Source organism: Biomphalaria glabrata, chromosome 15, assembly GCF_947242115.1.
Source record: "Biomphalaria glabrata chromosome 15, xgBioGlab47.1, whole genome shotgun sequence".
In the NCBI taxonomy this organism is placed as follows: Eukaryota; Metazoa; Mollusca; class Gastropoda; family Planorbidae; genus Biomphalaria; species Biomphalaria glabrata.
The window spans coordinates 19307567-19331795 of record NC_074725.1 but is presented as its reverse complement, the minus strand read 5'-3'; the positions used below and the strand labels follow the sequence as shown (position 1 = coordinate 19331795).

The window sequence follows — 24229 nt, the reverse complement described above, 5'->3', positions numbered from 1 at the left end:
GTATTGATATAAATGTTAAACTCTAAAAAATGCTATCTTACAACATTATTAACTATGCGCATATATTGCCCTATGAGATAGTAGCTTAGTCTCTTTATGCTGTCTTATATTAGCTGAAAACCTAAACATGCCTTGAACAACCTAAACATGAAGTTTAAAACCTAAACATGCCGTTCAAAAACCTAAACCTGACGTTTGAAACCTAAACATGCCGCTGAAAGCTTTAAAAATGAGGTAGAAAACCTAAACATGCTGCTGAAAACCTAAACATGAGGTTAAAAACCTAAACAGGCGCTGAAAACCAAGACATGAGTTTGAAAACCTAAACATGCAGTTGACAACCTAAACATGAAGTTGAAAGCCTAAACATAAATTTGAAAAGTACTATTTCTTTCTTTTGTTTGAGATACCAAGAAAGTAATTTATTACCAACAGTTAATTAGCTATTTTTTAAAAATAATTTTTGTGTTGTCAGGTACAAGAAATAATTGTGCACAATGTCAGCTTGATCCGAGATTGGGTGTCCGAGAAATAACGTGTACACACTTTTTACCAGACAGACAGACTGATAGATAGATAGAGTGAGTTGATATTAGCTTAGTAAAAATGTACTTTGGGAGGGTGATCATTAAGGAATATTTATAAAATTTGAATTTACTTGTTATGTTACTCCTCTTGGGGACGGGGAATTTAGAGTTTTGTTACGATTTGTTACAAGAAGGGGAGGGGGGTGGTGAAAAAACGTGATACTTGTTTCGTTATGTCCGAACGATCCCTTAAGCCTCTATGAACTCTTTTAAATAACTTCTTGTGTTTTTGTTCCGTTGCCTACTCTAAACTTACACTTTTGTTATAGTACGCATTCATAGTGAATTTAAGCGAATTTTTCATTATCCTATCAAGCTGAAATTTCGCAAATAAACTCGCTCTTCGCGACAACACGTTTTAGTAAATATTTCCCAAAAAATCACTTCATTAATTAATTATTGAATTAATTACACCTTTCTTTGATAGAAGTACACGATTAGAAGCCATTTTATGTTCGATTCATTTAGAATATATTTAGGTGTTAACAGAGCGTATTTGAAGGAAGGAACTTCAATTTTTTCAATACTGCATGAATAAGCTTCCACTTTTCTACTAAAAAAAAAGAATTAGTTACCACAAATTAGTTAATTTTTTAATGATTGATGTATTGTCATCAACTGTGAATAACTACATGTGGTTTCAATAAGATCTGAGAATGGGAAGTGGGAAAAAAACATAAAACGGTGAATAACTCCATACAAATAGCAACATCTCCCAATTACCTTATTAGATACCAAACAAAATTATTAATCTTATCTTATCTTATATGATACAGACGTTACTTCAAAAAAAGAAGATGATTACGTCCTACGCGTCATGTATTTAGTCATGCATATTAACCAATGACTTAAATTCTGGTTCTCCTGGCTGGCTCAGACAACCCATTCCATGCTCTAATAGCACTAGGGAAGAAGGAGTATTTGTACAAATTTATCCTAGCATATGGGACGTGGAATATGAATTTATCTTTATGTCTTTCTGAGTATTTTATTAAATTTTGTTTTTGTATTTGAAGATTATGGTTCAGTGTTTTATGTATACTTGCTACTTTACTTTTAAGTCTTCTGTCCCAAACAGAGGATGCATATTCTATTATTGGCCTAACCAAGGTTAAATAACATTTTGGTTTTATGTTTTTATTTGATTTATAGAAATTTCTTTTAATAAATCCTAATGCTTTGTTTGATTTTTTTGTTTTTCATTAATATGGAGATTCCAGTGCAGTTTTTCATTTATTATAACACCTAGGTATTTTGCGTTTTTAGTCTGTGTTACTGGTTTACTGTGAATAAGATAAGTGGAATTAATTTGTTTTAGTTTTTTTTTTTTACTCTTAATAACTGACATTTTTTCTGGATAGAAAGACATGCTCCAATTTGATTGTTTCTTGTGGTATTGATTTAGAGCCATTTATTATTACAGTTTGTTCTCTCCCTATCAGAAAATCTTTAATCCACTGATGAATTGGACCATTAATGCCGAAATATTTTAGTTTTTAAACAAACTATGGTGGTGAACTTTGTCAAAAGCCTTGGGAAAATCTAGTAAGATAGCATCTATTTGCTCACTATTAGCTAAACCTTTTGAAAAATCATCAATTAGTCCTATTAGTTGTGTTTCACATGATCTATATTTCCTAAAGCCATGTTGGTATGGAGTAAGGACATTATGTTTGTCTAAGTGGTTTATGATGTTGCTAAATATTATGTGTTCTAGGATTTTACATGTGATGCTGGCAAGTGATACTGGTCTGTAGTTTCCTGGGTCAGATTTTTCTCCTTTTTTAAATAGTGGGGTGACATTAGCTTCTTTCCAGTCCCTTGGTACTCTGCCCTGGTTATGAGATGCCTGAAAAAGTATTTTGAACACTGGTGCTAGCTCATTGCTTAGTTCTTTGAGTAATCTAGCTGGAATACCATCAGGTCCAGAAGCTTTATTCGGTTTGATGTTGGCTAATACTTTTTGGATTCCCTTTACTTGTACTTCTATATCTCCTATGTTGTCTACTTGGTTCAAATTAAGTAATATGTCTTTGTCTCCTGGGGCTGAGAATGATGATGCAAAGTATTTGTTTAGGTTGTTAGCTTTAGTTTCATTATCATTATGTGTTATGTTATCTTCTTCTTTTAATGGCGCTATGCCCGTTGTTTCCATTTTCTTAGACTTAATGTATGACCATAGGTTTATGCCTGTTGTTTCCATTTTCTTAGACTTAATGTATGACCATAGGTTTTTGTTGTTATCTTCAATGTTTTTGTTATCTTCAGATATTACATTGTTTATGTATTCACTCTGCAGCTGTCTGCTTACTTTTTGGGTTAGGTGTTTAATTTTTATATACTTTTTATAAACTCTTTTTGCCTTAGTTTCTTTAAATTTTCTATATGGGTTCTCCTTCTGTTTACAAATCTTCTTTAATCTATTATTAAATCAGCATTTTTTTGTTTGTTAAGTACACATCTAGTTGGTATATGATTTTCTATAATGCTTTTAAGATATTTTTTAATGAAATTTCAGAGATCATCGACTGGTTGGTTAATGTCTTTTTCTAATAAGAATGTTTGATGAAAGTTTAATGCAGCTTGGTGTAGTTGTGTTAGGTTACATTTATTGCAGAGTAAGATATTTCTTTTGGGTTAACTAATTAACTAATTGTTTTTTTTTTTGATTGATTAATGTTTTGTTAAGTAACAAAAATAATTGTGTAAAGTTTCAATTTAATCCGAGAATTTGTTGTGGGAGAAATAACGTGTACGAAAATGTACCACACAGACAAAACTACATGAATATGAATACTTGAATATCATGTTGGAATTGACCTCAAAAATTATATTGCTTGTTCTCAGGAGATTTAAACGTGATCCAACTGAAAGGAGTCAAAGAAAATGACTATCCTCCCCAGAAGAAATCGTTTGCCATGGTAGAGTACATGAGCGAGCATTTCGCCCCACATTACAAGGTACAGGAGTTTGAATATTTATGTCTCTCTATTTCTTTACCCATCTTCCGTGTTTTATAATACATACATCTAGATGAACACTACATCCTTGGTTTATATCCAACTATTTTCAAGCTTTAAAGAACTTCTTTCAATGGCCGGCCCTGTCCATTCTTCTACGCCATTGAAAGAAATTCCAAGGCGAAACACAGAGAGAAATGGAGAAAGACGGCCTAATGATTTTGTGCGGTGCCCCCTTAACGGTTCAACAGACAAAGTGATAGGTGATGGGTGAAGCTGATCTTCCAGCATCAAAATGAATACGTTCCATCGTGTATCTACTATCTACATCCCAGGCAAAACACATCGAGTTTATTATTATCATTTTTAAAAAGGTTACTTGGTGCTTTGTATTGAGATTATTTATGCAGGCCTACAGCTCGCTCCGAACAATGTCTTCTAGTCCTTTATCCACGTACACTAACATTTCCACTAACGGTCGTTTGACTAATGTCTTTTCACGCGTCTTTTCATTGACTGTGTAGTCACTCCAGAGACTCCAAAAGGGTATTTAATACTTGAAGCTTTTCCAACCTATTCTGACAATCTCTTCCAGACTGTTCCTCTGTTAAGTACATTAAGTATTCATTAGTCGTATCTCACCGCTGCCACATACCTACACATAATAAAAGATTCAAGATAAAACGCATTCAAACTAACCAAGTAAAGATAGGGCCCTACTAGTTTCTTGTTATATCCGTTAAATTGTCCTGAGAAATACTACCCTTTGATATTATAAATTATGCCAAAAATGTTTGGTTTACATAAAAAAATGTTTGGTTTACATTGTCATCTTTAACGTTTGGTTTCTTTGAAGGAATTGAAATAGATAAAAAGTGTTCAGTATTGTCTCTTGTAGTGTTATTTATTTAGATCTATCTTTCATTTTCACCTATCCCGTAGTCTGTAGAACCGTTGGGGCACCACACAAAATCTGTCAACCGTCTTTCTCATTCAGAGAGGAATGGAAAAAGGCGGATCTAGATCTATATGATAGAAAGAAAAAGGAAATACAAATTTTATTGGAGTTGTTTTTTTTTAGTGGCGGAGAAACTATAAATAGCTAGCTTCCTGGTGCATCCGGTGTACAAAAGAAAGAAAGTGATGATGTCGAGTTGGATAGAACTGAAACTATACAGGACGAATTCAATGAGATCTACAAATCATTGCATACTCTCTTTCAAAAGAAAGAAGGAAAACATACAAGAATTGACCGGCCTGTCTTTTGATATCCTGATTAACATCGCCGCTGACAGGGTAAAGTGGACGGATTTGGTTACGCTGTCACAGTACTCTATGAAGTCTAGGGACAGATGATGGTAAAGATGGCGATGGTGATGGTGATTGCGGTGGTCATGATGATGGTGATGATGATGATGATGGTGGTGGTGGTGATGATGATTAATGTTGTGTTGGTGATGCTGATGGTGATAATGTGATGATGATTCTGGTGGTGGTGATGATGATCAATGTAGTGTTGGAGATGATGATGGTGATAATGACGGTAATGATGATGGTAATGATGATGATGATGGTGGTGTGATGATGATGGTGGTGGTGATGATGATTAATGTTGTGTTGGTGATGAAGATTGGGTTGATGTGATGATGATGGTGGTGTTGATGGTAGTAGTTGTGATGATGATGATGATGTGTTGATGGTGGTGGTGGTGATACTGATGGTGGTGGTGTTGATGATGATGATTGTGGTGGTGATGATGATGATGATGGTGGTGATGATGATGATGATGGTGGTGGTGGTGGTGATGATGATGGTGGTGGTGGTGGTAGTGGTGATGATAATGGTGATGATGGTGGTACTAACGATGATGATGATAATGATGGTGATGGTGGTGGTGATGATGATGATAATGGGGTGGTGGTGATGATGACGGTGATGATAAATCATTGCATTAACTTTGTGACTCCATTTCTTAAATTCAATAAATTAAAAAAAAAATATTTCAGATTCCTGGATTTAAAAAAAAATTAAAAAAATGGCGATTTTTCACGTAGTAATTGAGAATGGCCTAGAAATACAATTCTCACCCTACAGGTCCTTTAGCACTTGAAAATTACAGAGGAACTTCAAAGTGACGACCTATTGAAAAGCGGAACCACGCAAACAAGTTCACAATTCATGCCATTATCTGAAAACGTGAATGGGGTTGAAAAGTTTCGTAACCCGTCTGGATTGTACAATTTCCTTATTTCGTAAACAGCCACTCCCATTGAATAGTGGCTTTGACGTAGAGCTGTCCTCTTTATAAATGAGATTAGAGTAGTCTTTTCAAATCTAGCGCTGCACTCTTTTGACTCGAGTGATCGGTCATAGTTCTGATATTACATTGTTTTGGAAGTCTGATAACATTCAATTCTTCATGAACAGTTTCTTAAGCCCAAGGGGTAAAATGCGCAATGAAGAAAAATATTCATAATAGATACAAGTGACACGTAACATAATAAATTAGTCTAGACTCTAGAGTCCTGTCGATACTCGGTCGTTAGTTCGTAGATTCATACAGGTAGTACAACTAAACAGGTGTAAGTGTATAAAGGTCTTAATGTACAACTTGAAATAAACCGAAACAAACTTTTAAAACAAAACAGTATGTAACTTTTATTCGTAAATATGCACAGCTTTTTAACTTCAACATAAATGTGCGTAGAAACACCAGTACCAAAATAATATCTCAGACAACCGGACCATTAATCTCTCGCTTGTATTTGACAGGTGTTGTTGTTGTTATAAGTTGAATTAGTCCCCTTTTGCTTTAATGTTTGAAACTACATTTCTTCAGCAAACTTGCTGATTTCTTTAATGGCACGAGGAGCTCTCTTTTTAAATTAATTCCGTGCAGTCTTTTGGGAATTTGAATAGTACATTCATTTGTAATGACCTCGTTAATAACGGCCATCTTCTTTGTTCTCTTTCAATCTTGGGGGGGGGGGGGGGGGGGGGGGGTTGCCATTCTCAGGCTCAGAACAACGACAACAAATGTCGGAAAGAGAGTGATAAAGAGTAATGGTCCCTTTAAAATGTAAGCTTCAGTTAAATGTTCAAACCTTTAAGTCTCTGCTGTTGTTGTTTTTTCCTCATTGTGCGTCAATGTGCTTTCTTAACTACACAGAACTATCAAGCTCTGACAGCGTGATATTTGCGTTATCTCCCTTGTATTATTTTTAGCATTATACATACTGTTTTTCAATTTTTTTTTTTACAACTGTCTCATGATTTACTACGTTCCTAAATTACTTCTAATCCGAATTCCCAGAAATGCTTTTTGACTTCTGTACAATATGTCGTCAACAATACTTTTCTAAAAATCAAGTTAAATATCGCCAAAACGCACCGAGAACCACCGAAACGTCCCGAGTACCACTGAAACGTCCCGAGTATCACCGAAACGTCCCGAGTACTACCGAAACGTTACGAGTACCAGCGAAACATCCCGAATACCACCGAAACGTCCCGAGTACCACCGAAACGTCCCGAGTATCACCGAAACGTTCCGAGTACCACCGAAACGTCCCGAATACCACCGAAATGTCCCGAGTACCACCTAAACGCCGCGACCAGTATTGTGCTTGTTCCAGACATTAAGTCTACTTCAGACTCTTGTAAGATAATTTCTGTTGATGATTTTCATCTATGGTCGATTAAAGGCCCTAAATAGTTACTGTGCATTTTTTTTTAGCCCAATAGAATCAAATTTCATTCGCTGATAAACAAACTAATTATTATTATAGGTTGTAACAGTGATCATTCAATATGGCGTTCTTGTCGTGTTTTTGTCTATTATTTTTTAAATCTTCATCAATCTTCCATTTTTTCCCCTTACATTTTTCTTTAGGTTACCTTATATCGCCCCCCCCCCCCCCCATTCCGCTTTTTTTCTTCCATTTTCTATGTGGCTGAATTTATTATTTAAACAATGAGAGCAGGGTCTTAAAAAAAAATCGAACTCGTAAAGGGAGATGACTGGGTTTTTAAACTGAATCCACAATTCAGCTGATAATTATATCCATTTCAACTTATTTCTTTTTTATTTATTTTTACAAAGCTTATATCAACTCTGTCTGTCTGTCTGGTAAAAATTTTGTGCACGTTATTTCTCCCACATCTGATCTTGGATCAAGCTGAAAATTTGTACAATTATTTCTTTTACCTGACAATACAAGAAACAATAAAAAGAGTCCAATTAGTTAATTGGTAATTGATTATTTTGTTTGGTATCTCGAACAAGGGAAAGAAATTGCACTGATGTGGTGGTATAAATTGGTCGTTGCTTTAAAGTTTGAATCTAACAATAGATAACAATATACCCTATATTTTCATAAGCGGTTTCTTGGCAGAGTGGTTAGTTTATTTGCTTTAAAAGGCTGAGGAGGTTTTAGCCATCGAGTTCGAATTCAGATCGTTTACCTTTTTTTTAAATAAATGTATTTAAAAAGCGATCACCCAGATACCTCTTCTTTCTCCCCCTACCCCTCTCCAACTGGTCCAGACAAGTGATAGGATCATAAGCGTAGAGAGAGCTAAAAGCATGAAGTTTCGCCAAACAAAAACAATTGGTAAAAATATTTGTAATCGCTGTGGATTTATTGTTGTTAGTGTGTATCTATTGCAAATTTAAATAAACGACTGATCCAATCTAAGTAATACAACTATGTTGAATATAAGCTTTGGTTTTTTTTTTTGTTTTTTTTTTAAGTATTTTAAATGTTGTTCTTGTTTCAGTGGTTGATTCGTGCTGACGATGATGTCTACATGAAGGTCGACGAACTGGTCAGGTTTCTGAAATCAGTGGACGACAGAAGGCCGCTGTACATTGGTCAACCAGGATTCGGAAAAGCTGTCGAGGCAGGTAATTCAGGGGTGATAAATCTTCTCAAACACACATCAAAGGAGTTACAATTCGTAATAGCAAATTTTAAACAATTTTACTAAAAGGAAAACCAAATCCTGCTCTATTGTCTATATCTATATCTGCCATGTCTATTAGATCTAATTATATCCACATGTTACACAGACAGACCTAGAGGGCGAAAGACGTAAGCGTGTATGTGTAGTTGTGACCTCTATAAAGAAGGTCAATGTAGTTGATTAGTCTATAGGCCTACTTAAAGTAGGCATTCTATGGATTTTAGGAGTGGAGGCCCTGGACAGAATTTTTATGGAGGCCCATCATGGGCGTAGCCAGGATTTTTTTTTCGGTGGGGGTTTGGGGGGGGGGGAATCCCCCGAGAAGAAAAAATTAATAGCATGTATGTGTGTGTGTGTACATGATCTTTATTACATTTTGACCCTTCATTCTTTCGAAAGATGTTTATTATGCCCTACAATGTTTCTTCCTGGAGTTAGTGGAAAAATTTTAGACTCCCCGCCATTGACAGCAATGGGATCTGGGGGAGCGTTTGGAGCACTATCCAAGCACTATTTCTGGTATAGAAAGCCAACAAAATGAATGTTCTGAGGTATCTACAGTAAATTTTCTTGCTATTAAAAAGTTTTATTTCAAAACCCTCAAATGCTATTCTCACTGCCTTACTGGCGCTAAGTTGTACTAGGATGCATCCCTTAAGTATGCGTAATTCATTTTGTCGGAGAACATGTCCCGCAAACCTCATGCGACGCTCTGTCACAACCTTACTAAGGGGTCGACTCCCAATTCGGCATAGGATTTCCTTGATTTAGACCCGATCTCTATAACTGACTCCTAAAATCTATCCTAGCCATCTTTGTTGAGCCACATTTAGTGTTTTTCAATTTCGACAGATGACTTTTTAAAGCACTTTATTAATGGAGCCCCGCTACTGGTAGAAATGTGTAACCTCTCTTGAATACGCTCTTGGAATTAGGTGACTGTAGTTTGCTTTAGATTTTATATCGAAAAGGGAAGTTTTATCGTCAAAATCATCTGTTGTGGATTTTAAACTAAAAAATCTCTGGAGTTGTTGTTTTTTTAATTCAAAACCCCATTTAGCTCCGGTCATAGAATTTGGTAACTGTAGATTGCTTTAGAATTTTTTGTAACTCAAAACCATCTGGAGGAGTTTTAAACTTTTAAGAAAAGCAAACTGTAGGAGAGAGGTTTAAACTCAAAACCCCCAATTGGCTTGGCTTCGCTACGCTCAAATAATTTTTGTGTGTAATTTGCTTTTTTTATATTAAAGAGGTATTTTTTTAGCATCTCTCATAGCATTTTGAGTGCGTTTTTTATATTGAAGAGTTATTTTTTTAGCTTCAAACTCCACTGGAGGGCAGTTCAAACTCAAAACCCCTTTAACTACACTCATATAATTTTGAGTGTATAATTTGCTTTGTTTTTAATATTAAAGAAGTATTTTTTACCTTCAAACCCCGCTAAAAGGGGTTTAAACTCATAACTGAGTCGAAACCCATTTGCCTACGCTCATAACATTTCGAGTGCATAATTTGCTTTTTTTTATATTGAAGAGGTATTTTTTTAGCTTCAAACCCTACTGAAGAGGAGGGAGGGGGGAGTTCAACTCAAAACCCTTAGGCTACGCTCATAGAATTTTGAGTGTGTAATTTGCTTTTTTTTTATATTGAATAGGGGGTTATAAAATCAAAATCTTCCTTAACTGTCCTCTTGGAATTTGGGGATAGTTGTTTCCTTTATTTTTTTTGGTTTTGTTTTGTTATTAGAAGAGAGGGATTTAACTGCAAAAAAAACCTGGCAAGGGGTTTTAAACTCAAACCCCCCTGGTAGGGGATTTTAAACTCAAAACCCCCTGGTAGGGGGTTTTAAACTCAAAACCCCCAGATAGGAGTTTTAAACTCAACCCCCTGATAGGGGGTTTTAAACTCAAAACCCCTTGGCTGCGCTGGGGCAAGTGATGGTATAGTATTAAAATGTCACCCAAAATAAACAAAATCAAAGCAAAAATCAATTACTGAATTCAGATCCCCCATTCGGGGGGGGGGGGGGATTTCATTTCGGGAATGGGGGGGGGGGGTTGAACCCCAAGAACCCCCCCCCCTTGCTACGCCCATGAGGCCCATACTAACATCAATTCTTCAGTATAATACATTTACTACCATTATAATACATTCACTACAATTATAATACATTTACTACAATTATAATACATTTACTACAATTATAATACATTTGCTACAATTATAATACATTTATTACAATTATAATACATTTACTACAATTATAATACATTTACTACAATTATAATACATTTACTACAATTATAATACATTTACTACAATTATAATACATTTACTACAGTGAAGAAATTTAAAATCATATTTATGAAGAACGAAATAGCGTACTTGTAAATTTAGTCTGGAGGCGCGGTGGACGAGTGATAAAGCGCTTGGCTTCCGAACTAGGGGTTCGAATCCTGATGAAGACTGGTATTTTTAATTTCAAAATTCCTAAGGGCGCCTCTGAGTCCACCCAAGTCTAATTGGTATTTGACATTAGCTGGGGAAAAGTTTGGGAAAAGTAAAGGCTGTTGGTCGCTGTGCTAGCCACATGACACCCTCGTTAACCGTGGGCAGGATTTTTGTGGGAAGCCCCTGTTTAACCGTGGGCCACAGAATCAGATGACCTTTACATCATCTGACCTATATATCGCAAGCTCTGACAGGGGAACTTTTAAAAAAAGTGCGTCTCGTTTTCCTTACTTTCTTACATTTAATATACACATTTTGTTAACCCCTAACCCTTACCCAAAAATTATATATTTTTGAAATGTGGAGGCCCCCTATAACGGCGAAACTGTCTGTGACCTCCCAGTTTTGTTGTATCCGACCAGCGGAGACCAAACAAAAAAGTTAAGACACTCTGGTCTGACACATACACACTGACATTGTCAAGTATTCTTGCAGATGAAGGTTATTATACCGCCGTAAAACTAGATATATCGTCCGCTTCGTAGTGCAGAAAATAGTGTATTGTTTCCTCTTTGAATTGCGTTTAAATTGTCATCTCAAATCCTGGAAAAACAAATTTGACACGCACACACAAACGCAACGTTCAAGTTGCTCTGGGCTTTATGCTGATAGCTCAGTTTACGATAGTCGTAAAAAAATGTGCGACAAGTGATTGCACAAGACAGCTGTCTTGCTTGTCTTAAATTGTCAGTTCTAGATCTAGACATTTTGCCATAAACACCCTGACATATATAAGACCTATGTAAGGTATTGGAAAAATATTTTGACTCGATAAATGTCGACTGAGTCGATAAAGAAATGCCGCTATTTTTGGTCAAAGTTATACAATTCTATTGGGCTGTGTGAAATGACAAGTAGGCTGAACTCAAGACGAAATCAAAGCCAGTGACTCATCTGGGCGCATCCATTGTCTTCCGAGACAGAAGGAGCCATATATAGGTTACTTGACTTCAATGCAAGGGTTTCATTTAAATTCAATTGTTGAAAAAAAAAACTTGTTTTATTTTAAAGTAATTGTTACAAAAAAGTCGGAAAACATCCAGACTTTGTCTGTCATTCTTGTCTAACTATGTCGGAACTGCCAGACAAAACGAATCTAGCTAGTTAAAGTGTTATTGAATGTGTGTGTTTGCGCGCGTGTTTCTGATGTCACCACGACTGAAGGTGGGTGGATGGTTTGGTTGTGTAAGCTGAAGAGATACTGATGAAATCCTGAGAAGCTCTGTCGTTGTGAAAGTAAGTGTGGAAGATGAAGCAGAGGAACTATTGAGAGACCAAGACCGTAAGACGTTTTTTTTTTTCTGAGTTCTATCCTGTTTGAATGATAACTATTTCACGTGAGCTTCTGCATAGATCTACATTAAGAATATAATACGCCGACAATGCTTTAGTTGTACTAGATGTTTGGAGCTCCAAATCAACGACCGAGTAATGAACATAAAGTCTGCGACAGTTGGACGGCAGATGTTAAAAGTGTTTAGAAACGAGAGTAAGCCGTCTTGACATCGAAGCCGTAAAGAACACTAACGACCGAGTTCAGTTCCTCCCAGATTTTGGCTTTGTTTGATGGTGTCCAGCTGAAAACCTGTTGGTGGTGCTTATTTTTAACCTTACTCTATTTCTAATTTCTACTGTCTAAGAAATACATTTAAATTATTTAAGATATAGGCTTAAATTACATATAGATCTAAATTACATGTAAGCCTAAATTATATATAGGTCCAAATTAAATTTTGGCCCTAATTACATATAGGCAGGGCTTTTTTTTTGTGACGGTACGCACCAGTACGGCGTACCGGTTACCTTTTTGAAAGAAATTATGACTTTTTTTGTATTTTAACGTATATTATTAATTTTTAGTAGTTAAACGTTAGGCAGTCAACTACTGAGTACCGGCACCTAATCACTGAGTACCGGCACCTAATCACTGAGTACCGGCACCTATTTTTTTTTTTACAAAAAAGCGCTGCATATAGGCATACATTATATAGACTATTATAGTTGCTCCAATTACATATAGACGTAAATTACATAGAAGCCTAAATTACATATAGACCTAAATTACATATGAGCGTAAATTACACATAGGCCTATATTACATACAGGCCCTAATTACATATAGGCATAAATTATATATAGGCCTAAATTACATTTAAGCCTAAATTACATACAGGCCCTAATTATATATATATATAAGCATACGCATAGGCATATATTACATAAAGGATTAAATTACATGTAGGCCTAAATAACATACATGCCCAAATTACACATAGGGCTAAATTAGACATGGGACTAAATTATACATAGGACTAAATAAAGTTTGGGCCATGATTGACAGACTTTCACATTTTCTATTAAATTTTTTTTTTGTTTTTGACACGTTCTCTCTCTTTCTCTCTCTCTCTCTCTCTCCCTCTCTTTCTCTCTCTCTCTCTCTCTCTCTCTTTCTCTCTCTCCCTCTCTTTCTCTCTCTCTCTCTCTCTTTTTCTCCCTCTCTCTCTCTCTCTCTTTCTCTCTTTCACCCCACTCCACCAAAAAAAAAATTAATGCCGACCAGGAGATAGTCACAGTATACTGTCAAAATGAATATATTTCACTTGTATGAGAAATAGAGTTTTCTTTAGTTCCCAGTTTAAGCACCCGGATAAAAGTGTTATACGAGGAATTCTCTTTAAAAAAACAAACAACTTTTCAAATGTCACTTTAGCATTCTATTGAATAAAAAGGAAATCCTTTTTTTTTTCACTTTTGTTATCAGTAACCTGTTTTATTTTTCTTTTAATTGGACTGTCTAGTTGAATCCAGTTATTCTTCTCACCGCCGTGTTTCTGAAGACTCGAATAGGTAGATAGTGGTGTCACGTGACTGTGTCATGCTTCAGTTCTTCTCAATGTCACTTTTGTACACCTGGATCGGTTGTAACGAGACCAATAGTCATAGAAGGCCTGAACACTGACTTGCAGAGTGGCAACCTGTGGGCAGTGGAGACCAATAGCTCGTTGCCATGTTAAAGGTCTGCGACGTTGCAGGTCAGTGCTGAGGCCTTCTATAATGATTAGTCTCGATTGTACACGCCCAGGTCAGGTCATAGTGTTAAAAACAAGCAAAAAAAAAAAAACAATTTAAAAAGTTTGGATAAGGGTAAGACCCACACATTTACAGCCATATCTCTAAAAACTGTATGATTTTTGTCCCTTTTCGTATATCACAAAAACAAATAAATACATTAGTTACCACTAATTAATTGATAAAATGGCTATTTTTTATTTTTCGATTCATGTGTTCTTATATGGACAATGAATAATCGTGCAAATTTTTAACTTAATCCCAGAGCGGGAAGTGGGAGACATTACATATTCAAATTCAAAATCTGTACTAGAGCGGGAAGTGGGAGACATTACAGATTCACATTCAAAATCTGTACCAGCTGACAGACAGATGGAGTGAGAGACTAATTAAATTGCTGCGATGCGAATGTTAAGAAAACCCGAGAAAATAAATGTGTGTAACTCTGTTTTACGATTTTTTCTAACCAGCAGTCAAAAATTGAATTGATCCAGCCTTTTAACTATCACGGTACAATCACGGTACACTAAGAGACCCAGCTGCGTATTTTGCCATGCCAACTCAGATAAAACCGTTTGTAATCTTTTCGCCCATTTTTTGTTTTGTTTTTGGAAGTAGATGTCCATGTGGTCTCATGCGTGTATTTTATTAACAGAAATCAACAAAGATGTACAAGATTACGAAAGTCGTTTTTCATAAATAAAAGTTTAAAATAGTCATATCAATGGCCTAAGAAATTCTAGCGAGTAGGATGCTTAAAATGGTTTGACTTTTTTTGCAAAGCTTAACCCTAAATTTACATTGAGACACCAGCACTTAAGCTTCTCAATTGTAACCCTGGCTGTGCTACCCAGCCTCACAGTGGCTAGAAGCGGTCGTAGAAGAAAACAATTAGGCCAATAGTATAGCAATATAAGACTCCCGTTGGGGTACGTAGCACATATCGGGGATTGAAAGAGAGCTCAATCATGCTCCATCAAAAGGCCGATTCATTAATGACGAGCGCGCACGGTTAGTTTAGTAAAATGAAGGAAGAAGACGGAAGTCTCCGGTGTACTCGGTCTTCGGCCTCGTCTCTATCTCTATTGGGTTTTCGAATCACTGGCAATAGAGATGTGATATATAGACATCTGCTTGGACCTCTTCAGCCAGGTCGGAGGAAGGGAAGGGAGCTTTTGCTGAACTCGAGTTTCAAGAGCCTCAGCTCAACTGAGACCACCCGTTAAAGAAGGCCTCAACTTTGATATGTGACGTGATCTGTGACGTGATCTGTGACGTGATCCTGGTCTACAACAATTGGTCTCGGCTCAACTTTCTCGACTATCCCAAATCTCCATTGCAATCAAATATGAGTTCAATCTTATTGTCTGTGTTCACGGAGATGGCTTTGAGGTCCACGTGTAGTACGACGTTCTTACATGTTTCGGAATTTCCTTCAGAATTCAAGATCATTACATCCTAGCCCAAACCTCCCACAAATGGTCAGGAAGTGCCGGCGGTAGGGTTCGAACCCGGGACCACGGAGACGACCAGGTAGCCCTTCACGAGTAGGTTGGGTATAATTCTGTTCGATTAGCATAAGGTCTGAGTTTCTTTGAGATCTTTTTGCAACCTTCGACTTCGCCGCTTGTTTATGGTAGCATTAAAAAAAATTAAATCGTTACAAAGTCTATAACTTCTAGTTACACCGTTCTCCCCCCTCCCATATGTGCAATTTTAAAATATCAAGAAAATATAGAGCTCATTAATAGTTCAATAAAAGTGAAATCTGTTTAAGCCCGCTCACACCCACACCAGCTATTAAAAGGGGCAACTGTGTTTTTATTCCTTAGGTAAGCTTGGCCTCGCAGGCTCCTTCTGCATGGGCGGGCCTGGCGTCATCATGAGCCGGAAAGTTGTGACAGGCGTAGCCCCTGGTCTTCAAGAGTGTCTGAAGGTTACAGTGACCGGTCACGAGGACACAGAGCTGGGTAGGTGTATCACCATCAACACAGGGGTACAGTGCACTCTGGCCTTTCAGGTGAGTCGGTCAACAACTCGGAAGTATTGATAAACTAATTGAAGTATTGATACTGTATACGAAAGTATTGATAGACTAATTGAAGTATTGATACTGTATACAAAAGTGTTGATAAACTAATTGAAGTATTGCTACGAAAGTATTGATAAATATATATATATATATATATATATATATATATATATATATATATATATATAAAGCCTATCAAAGAAGATTTATACACCGCTTAAACAATCTTTTAAATTGTAAGTGCTAATTTAACTGTAAGAGATGAAACTCTAATATTGTTCATAGATTGGCCTATTGTAGGCTACTTTCTTCAATTTTGTTTTCATGTGTACATCCTTTTTGATTATACAAGAGAACTACAGAAGGAAGATCTCAACACTTTTCTCAAATAGATGTTCCACTAGATCTATATTAAATAGATGTTCCACTAGATCTTTATCAAATAGATGTTCCACTAGATCTCTATCAAATAGATATTCCACTAGATCTCTATCAAATAGATGTTCCACTAGATCTATATTAAATAGATGTTCCACTAGATATTTATCAAATAGATGTTCCACTAGATCTATATTAAATAGATGTTCCACTAGATCTTTATCAAATAGATGTTCCACTAGATCTTTATCAAATAGATGTTCCACAAGATCTCTATCGAATAGATGTTCCACTAGATCTCTATCAAATAGATGTTCCACTAGATCTTTATCAAATAGATGTTCCACTAGATCTTTATTAAATAGATGTTCAACTAGATCTTTATCAAATAGATGTTCCACTAGATCTTTATCAAATAGATCTTCCACTAGATCTTTATCAAATAGATCTTCCACTAGATCTTTATCAAATAGATGTTCCACTAGATCTATATTAAATAGATGTTCCACTATATCTTTATCAAATAGATGTTCCACTAGATCTTTGTCAAATAGATGTCCCACTTCTACTACTATTACTATAACCTCCTCCAGTCTCGAAGTGACTATGGATCATCTAATGATAAGATGAATGCCTGGGCATTAGCTGTGGTCGAAACGATGTTGCCTAGACACCAGTCCCCCCCTCTCCACGCAGCTGATGTATCCAAAGGAATGGCACTGCCGATATAGTTTGGGGTCACCGGTTTCGCAGATTCTGCCAGGGTGTATCACTGGGTGCTGCAAACTCCCTTAGGGTCGCCAGCTCCTGATTTTTCCTCAGGGTTGACTCCCGAAGCCTTTCCCATGATTGGGTATAGCTGCAAGGCAACAGAGGTTTGAATTCAGAGTTTTCCTTCTCCTAGGTGGGTACCCAGCCATGGTTAACGAGCTCCCCACCTTTGCCCCTTCTCCCGATAGTGAGAACAGTTGCGCCGGACTCAATATCTGAGCAACACGTGAAGGCGAGGAGTTGGACTGATTGTCAGAGGCTATTTGAGACGCATGCCATTAGGAAGCATTTTATAGTAGTGAGTGCTTACATCCATTACCACTTCCGGCAATGACAACCTTGCGGAACCTTGGGAGCCGCGGTGGCTGAGCTGTAAAGCGCTTGGTTTCTGAACCGGGGGTCCTGGGTTCGAATCCTGGTGAAGACTGGGATTTTTTAATTTCGGGATCTTTGGGCACCTCTGAGTCCACCCAGCTCTAATGGGTACCTGACATTAGTTAGGGAAAAGTAAAGGTGGTTGGTGGTTGTGCTGGCCACATGACACCCTCGTTAACTGTAGGCCACAGAATCAGATGACCTTTAAATCATCTGCCCTATAGACCACAAGGTCTGAAAAGGGAACTTTAGATGTCCCACTAGATTTGTATCAAATAGATGTTCGACTAGATCTCTATTAAATAGATGTTCCACTAGAGATAATTAACACTACATTCTGTGCGCCGGATACACCAAAAAGATAGCTATTTATAGTTCTGCGTCATAGATGAAAATCTCCAACAGAAATGAAAAGACAAGAATTGTTCTACTTTGGTATTTCAGATGAAGGATTTGTTCTATCAAAACTACCAAGAACTGGATGAGCCCAACAGTTCATTCAAAAAGAAACTCGGGAAAGCTGAAATGAACGCGTTAACTTTACACCCACTCAAAGAAGCTGCCTATGTATTTAGGATGGATAATTTCTTTAATAACATCACTTTGCAGGTAAGGTTACGAATAGTGTTTAGGATTAGTTTTAGATATTGTTTTGAGGGATTACATTAGGAATATTATTATTTTTTTTTAGGTTAGGATTTGGGTTATCTTCCTGTCGCTTTCTGTCTTTCTTTTTCCTGGTACTGTGACCTGAAGGAAGGTCTTTGCAAGCCCTGAAGACCTTGTGATATGGCCATAGAGTCTTAGTTTTTGACAGTAGTTAGCAGGTCATCGTGGGATCCAATCACGATATTAATCCTGCTTCTAATCTCTTCGTTTGGGATGTGGGTCTTTGTACGTGATACGTAGGAGGGGGATGTCATTGAAAGAGAGTCTATCCAAGGCAAAAGACAAAGAGGAATGGAGAAAGAAGGTCAACAGATCTTGTATGGTGCCCCAATGGTCCAGCAGACTAAGGGATAGGTGAAGGTGAAGGATTAGGGTTAGCTAAATTAAAATATAAATACTTCAGCCATAATTTACCGAGTCAGAATAAAACCTAATAACGTTTGTATCAAGAAAGAAATACAAGGAACGCACATTGCGTCATTTGCAACTTTCACCTTTCTTATTCCAGTTTGTGTCTTGTTGAACTTTACTCATAACTTTGTTTAAGTTTACATTTTATTTCAGTTTCAAGTCATCTTCATTTAACCCAATGACAAATGAGAAAACTAAAAACGTTTCATTTGACTAGGTTAGAACAGTTCTTGGAATCGCTGTCACGTTGATTTTCATTGAAATGACATTTATGTCTATATCTTTGAGTCTCTCTTGTAATCAGTAGTTTTTTTCAATATCTCTTTATCTTTTTCTATTTATGTCTCTCTCTCTCTCTCTCTCTGCCATTATTACTTTCTCTCTCTTATGCTCTCTCTTTCTCTTCTTTTTTTTCTCTTTTTCCCTCTTTCTCTTTCTGTCTTTCTTTCTGTTTCTCTCTTTTTCTCTGTGTCCTGCTATCATATTCTCTTTCTTTCTCTCTTTCACTCTTTTTCTCTGTCTCTTTGCTCTTTCTCTCTTTCCTTTTCTCTCTTCCCCTCTCTCTCTCTTTCTCTCTGTCTCTCTCGCTTTCATTTTCTCTCTTTCTTTCTGCTGCTTTCTTTCTTTCTTTCTCTCTTGCTTTCTTGCTCTCTGTCTCTTTCTCTCTTTTTCTCTTTCTATTGCTCTCTCTCTTTCGCTCTCTCTCTCTTTCATTTTTTCTTTCTTTCTCTTTCCTGCTCTCTTTTTTTCTTTTTCTTTCTCTCTTTCTCTCTCTTTCATTTTTTCGCGCTCTCTCTCACTTTTTTCTCTCGCTCTTTCTCTCTCTCTTTTTTCTCTCTCTCTCTTTCTACACTCTCTTTTTCTCTCTTTTTATTTCTTTCTCTCTCTATCTCTGTTCCTCTCTCTCTTTCTCTTTTTATCTCTTTTTTTCTCTCTCTCTCTATCTTTTAATCTCTCTCTATTTCTCTCTCTTACTTTCTCACCTGCTTTTAGACTTTATCTTTAAATCTTCTTGCAATCACGTTCATTTCCCAGCCCACATCTTCGAGTCTTCTTTGAATTACGTAGACATTATAGATCCAAGACATTTAGTATATTTCTGTTACAAACAAATTTATGCATTCGGCAAGTGAGTCCATTAGCCTTTGGTTTCAGTTCTGTCTGCAGTCTGTTTGCACTTCTCTTGATTCTTCCAACGTCCACTTTCTAACAATGCCTAGGAGTTTTTTGGTTTCCTTCATTATCTTATCATTGCATTTTCTATTTCCTATTTTTAAAAAAAACGCACTAAGACACGTAAACACCCATCTGTGTGTGTGTGTGTGTGTGTGTGTGTGTGTGTGTGTGTGTTGTGTGTGTGTGTGTGTTAAAGTGCCATAGAAACATACACTAGAGTAGCCTACGTTTCCAGGAAATCTTTTCTTCTATGTTTTGAAATAAGCTTAAAATAAATGTTTCTCTTTTTTCTTTATGTCCTTTAGAAACTGTATGAGAAAAAAACAACGCTGTTAGCAGAAATAGAACCAGCAGACAAATATATATTTGGGGCGAAAGGTCAACCAGAAAAGAAAGATGCCCTAGTGAGCTCCTCCAGAGGTGCGGTCAATGAAGTATCGACCTATGACAAATTTTTTACGAGTAAGTAATGCAGATGCCGATGCCGAGGACTAATAAATAGAGTTACTAGTTTGAAAACATTTAATTTAAGACACTATGACTAGTGTGACAACTGAGTTCAGAGTTAGGTGGTATTTTTACAGAGCTTATTATGACTCACTCTTTCTGTCTGTTAATATCCCCTTAGATAATTGTACACATTATTTCTCTCACATCTATTTTCGGGTCGAGTTGAAACGTTTCACAATCAATTCAAAATCAAATACGAATCAATTAAAAAGTTAACTAATTAGTCAATTTATTTTCTATATAAGGGAAATAAATTATACATTATTGAGAGATATAGTTGTACATGTGAAATGCTTCCCCCTATATAAGCTTTAGTTTTTTAAAGTAATTTTGTTTTTATGTTTCGCTTGTATTTTTTTTTTACAGGAGCTGAAAAGTTTAATTAATTTTTTTTAATTGCGAAAGATTAATTAGATTAATTTAGTTTACATAATTTATTTTTTTAATTTGATAGAAAATAATATAGTCACTACTAGAATTATGTACTATGTGCATTGTGACCTACAGGCAACACAAGATATAGCTTAGGGCCCCCACTTTCTAATAAGGTTCAAGGAATATTTTCAATCATGTCGAAAAAGAAAATTTGCCTTATGTTGTGTGTGGGTTGGATTTATAAAGTGCCTCATATTTCAAAGAACTTAGAACCTTATCAGTCTAAATACGGCCTTGAATGTGTGTGTATGTTGGGGGGGGGGGTATAAGTGTTTTTTTTTCGAAATTCTCTACTCACCTTTAATGGAGACAATAAATGACATGGATTGGAAATTTCTACATTATATAGATCTATTCGATTAAGAGTTATAAATTTATACCGTGGATTCAGTACAAAAACTTTAAACAATGTCAATGTTGGAGATTTTCACGAGAAGCTAAACCAGGTCAAGGACTTCACTGTTGCCAACTAAACAAAAGCTACTATAGCTAGAGCTAACAACTTTGATTCTGCAGGGCTAAAAAGTGCACAGGAATGATCTTTTCACTTTGCTTTAGAACACGCTCCGCTATTCTGTACACCGGATACACCAAAACGTTTTCTATTTATGGATTCGTCTCCATGTTTGAACATTTTCAATAAGAATCAATAGGAAGAACAGAACTGTGAAGTCAATTAAGATTAAGACGATTAATCTTTTTTTAAATCGCTAATTTGCAATGACGTCTGAAATTTTGTTGAAGGCCACATGGGAAAAAAGCCATAGATTAAAATTTTTTAATAAATATTTTTTCTAATGTTTCAAATAATACATTTTTAGTTTAAAAATGTTTTAAATTAGATCAAAATCTAAATGTCAATCCAAAATCTAAATGTCAATGTTTAGATGCAGTGGAAAGACGAGGAGAGGAAATTATAAACTTAGAAAACATTCGGCTTTTACCTAAGGTAATATCGCCTTTTATATATATTTTTTTATAGCTTATAAGTCTACCATTTTAATCTAGTTTTTTTCTCCCAGTGAATATAGGAATTGGTTATAATTATTTAAAACTCCCGACAGAAATACATTTTGTGTTGGTTACTAGATCTATATATTTTTGGCGGCCTCCGAAAGGGGAAAAGACGCTATTAGTTTTGTGTGGCCTGTCTGTCCGTCCGTCCGTCCCGTTTAGATCTCAGAAACTAGAAGAGAAAATGAAAATCGGACATCATGATATTTTAGATCATTCAAAGTTATGATGCAACGGCTACTTTTTTCTTTTCCGAAAATGAACCATCTAATTTAAATATTATCTATGCAAGAAGATTTTTCATAAAAATACACCACTTTTACAACTATTCACTATTAATTGTAACAAACACAGGAGCTCTTTAGTAGGGGAGATAGCTATGTACCATATGTTTAACCCATTTTATGCAAATGGTTTTATATTTTTTGTTAAAAAATTTTTTTTTCATTTGTATTGCAAAGTTAAGTAAGTTCTGTCATACTAACTACTACATTTACATAAAAAAATGTTAACTATTTTTTTTAAAGAGAAAAAATCTATTTAGTATGCATATAAGTTAGACAGAATCTAAAACAACAATTAATAAGTAGTTTTACATATTATCGCGTGAACTGCACCACTGTATCACAGCCGTAGAACATTCAACCAAAGAAAAATTATTTTTTTTACGGAAATGTTTTTTTCTTGAGGATTTGAATAAGAGATTGACCCTTACAAAACAATTAGATCAATTAGATATTTATTATAAGACATCAGTTAGGCCAGGTTCACATCTAACTTCACATTCACTTTCACCTATCCTTTGGTCTGCTGGGCCGCTGGGGCACCACACAGGATCTGTCAACCTTCTGTCTCCTTTCTTCTCTGTCATTTGTCTTTGATAGAATTTCATTCTGATGTCTTTTCTGAAAATATTGAAACCTGCCTTTTTACCTGCCTGGGTGGACCACTTCGGGGGCCGATTTTGAGTTTGTGTTTCCACACAAACTGTCTTTGTAACCTTGTATTTATTTATCATTGATTGTACCCAACGATGTGATATTCATTACTGGCAATGGTATTTTTTTTTTTTTTTGCGAAATATTAACTCACTCTGTCTGTCTGTCTTTCTGGTAAAAGGTTTGAATACGTTATTTCTCCCACACCTATTCACGGATCAAGTTGAAACTTTGCTTTAAAAAAATTAACCAGTTAGTCAATTAATATGTATATATATATATTAATGTTTTCTTTCTTTCTTTTTTTAAATATCGAAAAAGGGAAATAACCTATACATTTTTGGGTGATATAGAGTGTGCTTGTTTCTATCCATTTCAGCCCGTAAGGTTCTAATGTTCAGGCCAGACTTGTAACATAGACAACACTAAGGGACATATACAAGTCTAAACTCATGGGGAAGTCGGGACAAATTTGTCCTCTCCCCTTTCGGAAGTACTCAATATTCTTTTTGGAGACCTTCGCCCCTTTCCATAACAGCAGGGAATCTTGGCGCCAACAAAACCTAGTTCTTGAGCCAAGTCTGGTCTGGCAGTAGTACAATAAACTGGCAGTCTGTCTTTTGTTTTACCACCTGCTGAAGAAAACCATAAAATAGGTTACGTTAACATTGTAACAAGAGATTGTTGGCCTCCTTCAGTCGTAGGACGACTATGGATCATCTCGCACACGTCCTCATCTGGCTGTGGAGCCCTATTTTGGAGAGACACTCCCGTCCACAAATAACGCAGGTTAATGTGGCTTTTGCTTCGGTGGTAGAGGAGCTGGCCATTTTTCGCATAGTACGTTTTTCTTCCTGAGCTGAGACCCATATTACTTTCACTGTCCGTAGCTTTCTTGGTCACTGTCTCTCTCCATCTGGTGAGGTCTAGAGCTATGTCTTCCCAACGGTCAGACATTTTTTTTTTACGTTAACATAGGAGATACACTGTCGGTTTCTAGTTGGCCTTTTCATTATAAAGTAAACAATGTTTTTGAATCACATCGCACACATTCCATAACAGATATATCCAATGGTTTTCAAATGAATTATGAGTCTAATACTTCCTTTTTAGTTACCTTATTTTGTGCTAGAAACACAAGAGCTTAGAAAAAGTTCAGCAGTAGTAAAAAGTGCAAAAAAAAAAAAAAAAATCATTTAGCCTTAGTTTTAAAAAAAACACATAGTGTTTGTATGTATGTACCACTGACGGAAAGCATTTGGGGCGATGTATTATTAACATAATAAAACTGCTAAATTTGTAGATTTGCAGACATTAAAAAATGTTTGTTTTTACAACTCTATATTAACATTTATAGGATATATATATGCTGTGTATATGCATTTATACATAGGTTTAGGGTTAACTCATTGTTAAGGTTAGGGTTTG

The 24229-nt window shown here is 36.1% G+C and overlaps 1 protein-coding gene across 4 annotated transcripts in view; it reads left to right on the top strand.

Moving 5' to 3' along the window:
* LOC106056411 (chondroitin sulfate synthase sqv-5-like) overlaps nucleotides 1–24229 on the top strand; it is a 43255-nt gene that overhangs the window by 9829 nt on the left and 9197 nt on the right. For all 4 annotated transcript variants that reach the window (XM_056012921.1, XM_013213139.2, XM_013213138.2 and 1 more), the window contains exons 3-8: nucleotides 3435–3547; nucleotides 8327–8453; nucleotides 15925–16112; nucleotides 18093–18257; nucleotides 20210–20366; nucleotides 21737–21798. In XM_056012921.1, the coding sequence (XP_055868896.1) occupies nucleotides 3435–3547; nucleotides 8327–8453; nucleotides 15925–16112; nucleotides 18093–18257; nucleotides 20210–20366; nucleotides 21737–21798 (812 nt within the window). The remainder of the gene's footprint in view (nucleotides 1–3434; nucleotides 3548–8326; nucleotides 8454–15924; nucleotides 16113–18092; nucleotides 18258–20209; nucleotides 20367–21736; nucleotides 21799–24229) is intronic.